This window comes from Herpailurus yagouaroundi, unplaced genomic scaffold (assembly GCF_014898765.1).
Source record: "Herpailurus yagouaroundi ecotype Mexico unplaced genomic scaffold, PumYag 139, whole genome shotgun sequence".
Classification (NCBI taxonomy): Eukaryota; Metazoa; Chordata; class Mammalia; order Carnivora; family Felidae; genus Herpailurus; species Herpailurus yagouaroundi.
In genome coordinates, this window is record NW_024412394.1 from 81763920 (window position 1) to 81773036 (window position 9117).

Here is a 9117-nt window from a genome sequence, read left to right on the forward strand (position 1 = left end):
TTGCTGTGCCCTCACAGAGTTGTTCATGTAAGCCGTTCAGGGGTGATTACTTGTTGGAAGTGAACTGGGATTTGTGTTCACATCTTGAACTAAGATTAGAACTAAGATTACTAAATTAGAACTTAGTGGTACCCCTCAAAAACAGGTATGTGAGAGAGGATTGTGGATAGGATAAAGGATATGTGAATTCTGGATTTAGAATGCAAGTGGAAGGTCAGTAACAACTCAGAGCCCCTTCAGTTTGCACACGGGCTAGCAATAACGAACTTGACTCCACGCGTTATGCTGCCTTCCACCTCCTGTCAGACACCTAGACTTGTTTCCTCCATTCACACACTGAGCACAGCACAGCAGGATTATCATGGAGGGAAAATAAAGCTGAGTCACAAAATGCATAACTTTGTAATAATGCATTTGATTTCCAGGTTTAAACTGAAAATATGTCTGTTTCATGGGAGGGGCTAAAAATTTCATTTGAATATATTGTTTGAGCATAGGTAGGTTAGTCTACAGAGGAAGAAAGCACAAATCAAATCAATCTAGGCTTAAAAGATAGAGAACTTTCAAAACAGGAAAAATCATTGAAACTACTAAGATTGTTTATTTAAACAATGACTTAAATACATCTTGACATTATTATCGCTATTTTGTAGACCATCCATTTCTGTATTTCCCTAGCTGGGAAAATGAAGGATGCAGATGATCTTTAACCAGATCAAAAGCAGGTATATGCACATGCTGATTATCCAGCTGCCTCTGAATTCTCTGCCACCATGTGCTGCCTGATAAGCCTGTGAGGCTGGAAGGTCTTCCTCCTATAGGATCTCGAAGAGTCTTACCTCTTAGGGAAGGATCTTCCACACAGTCTTCTACTTCTACTTTATTTAGCCTGTGATTAGATGTTTATGACCCAAGAATGAGATTGTTACTCAGCATTTACCAGCAGTTTGTAGTTGTGTAATTTCACTACCCCGCTTGTCAACATCATTGCTTATTGAGTGTATAGGGACCCGTAGGAGCCATTACAATTGCCCCCATGGGTAGGGAAAACTTTTGATAAGGAGGGTCAGTGTGGTTCCTTGAACATTTCTCTTGCTAAGATATCAAGTTTCAGAACAAAAGGTTCAGAAAATCCTAGGAGTTAATTTCTCTGCATTTGGTTCTCAGCCTCAGACAATCGAAGGGAGATGGATTCTGTTACTTGTTAGATAAGTTCTGACACAGGAGAAGTTGTACTTTTTAGGTTTTCTTTAGAAGAAGGAGATATGAAGAAGCAAAAGAAGAGTAAAGAACAACCTATTTCCATTTGCTTTTAGGAAACTCTGGTAAGCTCGCAGCTCACATATCATTTGTTTGGTCCACACTCCGAGCTTCTCACTTTTCTCACTTCATGGGGATGGAAAGTGGAGAGCCTGCCTCCACCTTCAGACAAGCACAGAACTAACTCAGCCGACTAGATACTAGCCTGTGTCAAGACTTTCTTAAAGTGGATTCTGTGTCTGCATGATTGTCCCCGGGTTTAACAAGACTCACATGCCACCCACTTCCTATGTCACAGTCAATGCCTACTTCCTCTTTTTCTGCCCACCCAGGCAATGGAGAATAAGCAGCTAATAATTGTGCTTTGTGTAAAACTTCCCACTCATATTCAGTAATTGCAAATTGCTCATTCTTTTTTTCCTCCAGACTAAATAATACAGGTTTAACCCTTCTTTATCTAGTTTCTTTGCTGTATAGTTTACTTTTGTGTTCTAGATTTTCTTCAAAACTTCTGTAAGTTTCTTCAGTTATGGATCGTGAGGCTGTTTCAACTGACTCACAAATCAGTAAGGATGAATCAGTAAGGGCATTCCTTGCAGGTTTATAGTCTGGAGTTCCATTCACACACACTGCTTTAGGCTTGATTTGTAAAACACCACACGAAAGGAGTCATGTTCATGTTTGTGTTCTGTTAGAAATAATGTTCTGCTGTGAAGAGAGGTCCATTCTTGCATCTTCCAGCACAATCTGTCACACACCAGGTGGCATTTATATCCAATTGATTGTTCTTCCCCTTTTTTTTTTTACCAAGTTCTGTAGATAGTTTGATTTTCCATGAACATTTTCCCAATGCCTCATAATTATGTAAAATTTAGTCCTTTTTGCCTACATCATTGATGGCATTACTTGATGACATATCAGCTGATCTCACCTGTACACTTTGTATTTCATCTAAAACAAACAAGCAAGCAGACCAAAACCCAGCTCCTGTGAAATCATATTTGTTATATTCTGCCATGTTCCAGTGAATAAGCACATCCCTTCCAGCCATTCTAATCACGTAGCCTTCCAATCATTCTTCGAACCATGTCAACCACACCATATTTTTAGCACGCCTCTTTTTGATGAATACATTGCATGGCCTGATTTAAAACCTTAAAAAAAAAGACAACATATACTTATTACTTCTTGGTGTCCTCTCAACCAGCCATTTTATTATTAGAGATTAGGAGGCCCAACACCATAATTCAAATAGAATTGTATGCAAACAGCAATCATAGTTTTGGGGACAAAGTGACAAATGCTTGGATTAAGAGTCCAGAAGATGTTTATTGTTCACATCTTTGCTGAAGCAACTCCTCACCTAAAGTATTGCTGTGTGCACTCATTCAACCCACATGGTTAGGACACCCCTTTATTCCACTCAACCCACATGGTTAGAAAACCCCTTTATTTCATTCCCCTTTTTGCCAAATTTGCTTTATTTCAAAACGATTCCCTCCTTTATTTTTCTATTTTGATTTGAGAATATCAAGAAGAGAAGAGAGGAGAGGAGAGGAGAGGAGAGGAGAGGAGAATGCAACAAAACCCAACAGAAAATATCAGTACTTGGTATTCACCTGATTCAAAACTGTGTGTGACTTCTGTTGCAAAACTGAATACAAATACAATAAAGAGGAGAATGGGAACTATTAAGAGAGTAGATTACTCTCGTTTCTCTCTGGAAAGAAATAAACATAGTGAAAAAGTACCAAGTTGAAAGAACGCCTGCTTCTTCCCAGTGCTGAGATGACACAGAGTGGGGGAGGAATCCATGCTCAGTGCCAGAGGTCTGCAAATGAAGGCCTGTGGGCCAAATCCAGCTGGTTGCCTATTTTTGAATGGCCTGTAAGCTAAGAATGGTTTTTATCTTTCTTAATGGTTGAAAACAATCAAAGGAAGAATGCTATTTTGTGATGTGTTAAAATTACATGAAATTCACATTTCAGTGTCCATACATACAGTTTTCTGGGAAAGCAGCCATGCTCATTCATTTATGTGTTGTTTTTGGCTGCTTTGTACAATGGTTGATTTGAGTATTTGTGACAGAGACGATGTGATTCCTAAGCTTAAAATATTTATTATCTGTCACTTTCTGGAATGAGTTTTCTGACCCCGAGCGTGGTGGTAAATTCAACTTAGGAACTGAATTTAAAGAGGCAGAGAGGGATTTTAGTGACAATTGGAGAAAAGTGTGTGCTTGTTCTGCAATGATTAAACAGCTTTTAAAAGCTGGTTAAGTTTTTTAAAGGGCAGACCAGGCAGGAAGCGGATATATCCCCCAGTGTGGCTTATGTTCCTGTGAGTGAATGATCACTTTGGTGGCAGTGAGGAGTAGTCAGCATTTTGGGAAAAGCAACATTTTCTATTCTGTACCTTTCTTTTCTTAACGTGTTTTTCCATATTGTTGATAGTTAAAGGAAACCAATGTGACCATCAATAAGGCTTGCATTAAGCATTAAATATTCTTTCAAAGGACTTTTTATGAGGAATTTTTCAAAATACTTTAACCATATTTCTTATAAATTGATTTCTTCCTGATTCTATTCTTATTACCAGTAACAAGTACATGAAAAGGGAGCCTCCTAAACCATCGTAACTTTGCATTTCAAGGGATATTCCTCCTATAAGGGCAACTGCCTAGAAAGATGTGAAGGGGCCAGAACTTAAGATTTGAGTCCTGTCTACCTCTCAGAGCAGAGACCAGAAAGCATGTTCAATGCAGCCGCTTTTCAAAACACATTTGTCAGGAATCCAGATCGCCTTGCTAAATCCCAGTAGAAAGCCTCAACTGAAGTCACTTAAAGATGTTCATACATTTTTTTAATTGAGGGAATTTATCTAAAATCCGGTTACATTTTGATTACATCTGTTCTCAGGGTGAATGTGTAGACAGTGTAAATCCACAGATCTGGATATGCTCCTGAAGGGATTGAGATTCTTAGATGTAGACGGGATAAAGAAGGCACTGCTAAAATTGTACAAAATTGTGGAGTTTGGGATCCTATCCCAGAACCCAAGTATAAATGGCATTCTAGCACTCTTAAAGGAAATTACTCTACACCCTTTACGTCCCTTCGCAAGAAAAAAAATGTATTTCTGAGCTTGAGAGTAATCCGTCTTACAGGAACATTGCAGACCCGATGAACTAACGGCAGGCTTGCGTCTCTGCCCATTTCAGACGAAAGTAGGCGGGGCGAACCACGGCGGAGGCAGCTTTGAAGAGGTGCTCAGCTCCACGGCGCACGCCAGCGCGCAGAGCTCGGGGGGCGGGCCCCGGCGGGCCGAGGAGGAGGAGCTGCAGTGCTAGGGCCGCCCCCTGCAGCCGCCGCCGAGCCCCGCCCCCGCCCAGCGCGCCCTCGGATGCGGCGACCAAACACCCACTGCGAAAAACCCAGGCCTTGACCTGTTCTTCGAATGGCCCCACCGCGGAGTTTCATAAAATGATTTCCATTTTGTATGTGTGCTAATGATGAACCACTTGACCATCACACTTAAGTATTCGTAGATTGTCATAATTTAAAATATCCCCACTTCAGCAGGTACACAATTGGCCATACCTTTGTCTTTGTGTAATTCAACATGTATTTCCCGTAGCTATTAATGACCTGCTTTGATTTTTGCTTGGACTTATGATGTGCATGTTTTTGAAGGCTGAGGGTGAGCACCCCCTTTCAGTTCAGTCACATGGGCAGGATGGAGCTCTTTCTGAGAAGTCTGCAGCAACGGGATGGACTCACTGCAAGTTTCATCAAACTGCTTGTGATCGCCCTCACTTGCATCAATTATGTATGTTTATTTTAAGCAATTAAAATCGATTTTAATGATGACTTTGAATTCTTAATTTCTTTAAGTTTTCAGGCTAGTACAAACTTTAAAAGGTGGTAGCTATGAATCTGCAGATGCTATTTTAAATCAACTTCTGCTAATTTGGTGTACATAAGAGGGTGTGTAGGTAATTACCCAGCGACCCTACCAATTCTAAAATTCTCTCTAATCTACATAGAGTAGGTTGTTTTGTTTTGTTTTGTTTTTTGTTTGTTTTTTTTACATAGAGTAGTATTTAACTCAGGTAAAGGAGATCTGAAAAGGGAGTAGCTAGAAACTGGGAGAAATAGTTCTTCAACCCCTTCCATTTTGCAAATTGCGCACATGAATGAAAAAAAGCATTGTATTAATACAATCAGATTTCTGCAGGAATTTTTACCTTCCACATCATATGCTTCTCTTTCCTTCTAAATGGGAACATACATTTGTTACTAAGTAGACACACATGCTACAGATGCAATTTTTAAGTGAACACAGAATTGACCTACTAAGAAAATTCACAATTTAATATATATATATATTATCCATGCAATATATATTATATAATATTTGTTAGTGTTTATTCATTTTTAAATTTACTATTAGAGAGAAGTGGATATATGTGACATAGGGAAATAAATCCAGTCTGAAAAATCCTATTCAAATGAATGGGGCAGGACAATGCATGCAGCCAACTGAAAATCAAGCTGCTTCAAAGCCATATAATCTCTGAGGCTTGGAATATTAGCAGAGGTAGGTATGGGGCTATAAATTTGAACCAGAGTGGACAAATGTGGACAAGCCCTGCCGGTAGGATCATTGGCATTTTCCCTAATTTTAAGCTTCCAGCATGTTGGTTGAAACTAAACCCTGTCTAGCTGGCTTGTGACTTGCTCACCCACTGCTGCATGTGGGTATCAGTCTTCCTGTGCTCAATCTGCAGTTGCCTGGTGTGTTTGAAATGGTCACCTTTTATAAACTCACTTCTCGACCATACTCCCTTTGACCACATTCAGCACACTGCACTGTATTAGAAAAAACAAGAGTTATGGTGCATAAACAAATATCTTCATTCACCAACTAATTTCTGCACACACAGGTCTCAGCCTTAAAATCTGAAAACCGTATTAAAAGTGGATAGAAAAACAATCAAGAAAATTAGTGTTAATGTCTTGAAGCTTCAAATATATTTTAGCTGCTTCTTTTAAACCATTCTTCAAAACTTTGGATTTCACCCATTTTATAAAAACTATATTCATGTCATGTCTACTAATTGAAAGGTTTTCTTTGATTATTATTCACTCTGATCTGGGAGTGATATAAGAGACAATGACACGAGTATCATTTTGTGATGTGTGAATAAGTCACATCACTCCAACTGAAATAATCAAACCAGTTGTTGGTAGGTGGGTAGTCTTAGCGTAGAGGTTTCATTTCCTAATCACTCAAGAGCTGCCTGTTTCTGCCTCACTTTGCACGTGCAAGGTCATCCCGACTTGACTGGCCCTGGAGTTTCCCTATTATGTTCACATGCGGTAGTTTAAAGTGTTTCCACAAGTGCTAAAAGGTATTCACACACGATGGACGTCATCTTTTACTAAAAAATCAAAATGACTTCAGGTCAACACCATGTATACAAAATTATAGTACAACAAAAAAATTCTCAATAACCTGGAATTCCAATAGTTGTGATTACAAAATAAACTGGCTCTTCAAAAAAGTATGCAGTTCTATAAACTAACCATTTGCCACTTTTTAAAATGCTGTTGCTTGATGGAAAATATTCATGAATTTACTGTGCAAATTTATCTTACAACTCACATCTCATAAAGACTATGACCATTGGTAGGTAATGTCAGCAAAGCAATCTGCATCTTACTCTAAATTATACATTTTCTTATAACGCTGTTCTCAAACTATAGAAAGCAGAGCTGCATGCTTTATTATGGAACGTCTTAATAGGCCACACCATTCATGGTGGTCAATGTGAAGAAAACACTGGAAGCCTAGACTGCTGCTCTGTCACTGTTCATTGTTCCAAAAGTATCTGACAGCTTGAAATTTGTAGAACCTCACCACAAAACGGTGCATAAACTTGTGCACTTATTATCAAGTTGGAGTGTGGATGGGTGTGGGAAAGGAAGATGGTGGGAAGATGAAAAAGTGATTTAAACATGAGATGTAATAAGACTGCTTTAAACCTGGTGTTCAGAGAACTTCAGACTATCATATGTGGCAAAATCTTGTGTGTGTGTGTGTGTGTGTGTGTGTGTGTGTGTTTTAAGTTTATTTTTTGAGAGAGAAAGCACAAGCAGGGGAGGGGCAGAGAGAGGGAGAGAGAGGATGGCAAGCAGGCTCCACACTGTCAGCACGGAGCCCAACGCGGGGCTCAAACACATGAACTGTGAGATCAAGACCTGAGCCGAAATCAAGAGCCAGTTGCTTGACCAACTGTGCCACCCAGGTGCCCCTCTTATGGTTACTTTTAATAACATCTAAGAATGGTAAAAATTCTTTACATGTCTTTTAGCTCATACCATAAAGAGTAGGTATCAAGGCAATCCAAAAATAACATAATCAATCATAAATCGCCCCCCCAGAAACCATCCCAATCTCACTTTGAGTATGAAGACTGGCAAATTACTCAGGTAGAAATGCTGGGTACAGAGGATGCTCTTCCACAAGGCACTTTATCAGCCATCCATCTCCAAGCACACATCACCACAAGACTGAGATGAACAGGTTGGACATTCTGGTAGAACTGACAGTTTTCAAATAGAATTATGTAACAGCTGGTGAAATTCCAGTCCACAATGGGAAAACAAAGGAACTATTTTTGAAAAAGGGCCCCCTCACCCACGCCTCCACGCCCCCAGGATCTAGGTAGGGAGAGCCAGGCTGAGAAGAGCCCTGTCTGTCTTCCCCTGCAGCCCTGCCTTTCCACCCTGTCCTCCTTTTGAGTGGGGTAGTCTCTCTTCCTAATTACAAGGAGGTAACAAATTCTCTTTTGTTGAATTCAACTCAACAATAATTTTTTGGTACCACATTTTAATTATAGGTTCTGTTATTCAGAAGATCAATTCCAGGCAAGTAGCAGGTATCTTCTAAGAGAAAAAAAAAAAAAAAATTAAGCAATGATGCCCAAATATTTGTAGAGTTGGCTGATGAATTCAATAGCTATCTCTTCCTATTGATCTTCGTTGTGTTCTTTATTAAATGATATTTATAGCTCTCTTTTTAAGCCCGTTACTCCAGCGAGTAAGGTTTAGGATAAGTGTGAACTTGGTAGGTAGATGGGAAACTGAAATAATGATTAGGTGACCAGTATTAAGTCTGACCCAATACAGGCTGGATTTATGAAAATTGCAGCAGGCAAAAAACATCAGAAGTAAAACTTCATGACCACAGAAAATCTTCTGGTTATAAATATTTGAACTTTTATCTGTGATTATTTTATGTGCATATTTTCATGCCAGGAGAAAAAAACTCCAAAATACTGATAGATGGAGTTCTGTTTTCCTACTAACCATATCTCTAGTAACGAGCAGACTTGGAATTTTCAACCATTTACCACTTTTTAAATACCGTTGCTATGATGCATCAGTATTTTGAAGCAAACCACGTTGCTCTTTTCAACGCGGAGCAGTTATATGTACACATGTGTTGCTTCTGAAGAGATCATGCACTTTGCTTCCTGCAGACTGGGTATCCATGGATACTGCCAAGAGTTTCCAAAGAAACGCTTCCTAGAATACTCTCATCATGCCACAGTAACGGGCCTTCTTCAAATGGAAACTGACGTTTGAATTAAAGGGGCAGGCATCATTGCTTCACGCCAAAATACTGGGCAAGTTTGCACAGATGGTCTTTTCCTGACCATTCCATGGTTGTGCCTCATTCAGAGGCAAGCAGGGTAGGTTACTTGTCCAATGAAAGGAAACGGGGGAAGAAACCTGGTCTGATGTGTTCCCAACATAAGGTGCAGTGCCCTCAGTAACATTCCTCTGATTA

General features: G+C 39.6%; 1 protein-coding gene across 8 annotated transcripts in view; it reads left to right on the forward strand.

The window, feature by feature from the left end:
• TPD52L1 (TPD52 like 1) overlaps positions 1–5129 on the forward strand; it is a 113441-nt gene extending 108312 nt beyond the window's left edge. For 4 of the 8 annotated variants that reach the window (XM_040474546.1, XM_040474542.1, XM_040474543.1 and 1 more), the window contains one exon: positions 4481–5129. In XM_040474546.1, the coding sequence (XP_040330480.1) occupies positions 4481–4609 (129 nt within the window). In that variant the 3' untranslated portion in view covers positions 4610–5129. Of the gene's footprint in view, positions 1–1243; positions 1326–4480 lie in introns of all 8 variants that reach the window. The other 4 variants (XM_040474547.1, XM_040474548.1, XM_040474550.1 and 1 more) reach the window with 2 other exon arrangements.
• Positions 5130–9117: the final 3988 nt, after the last annotated feature.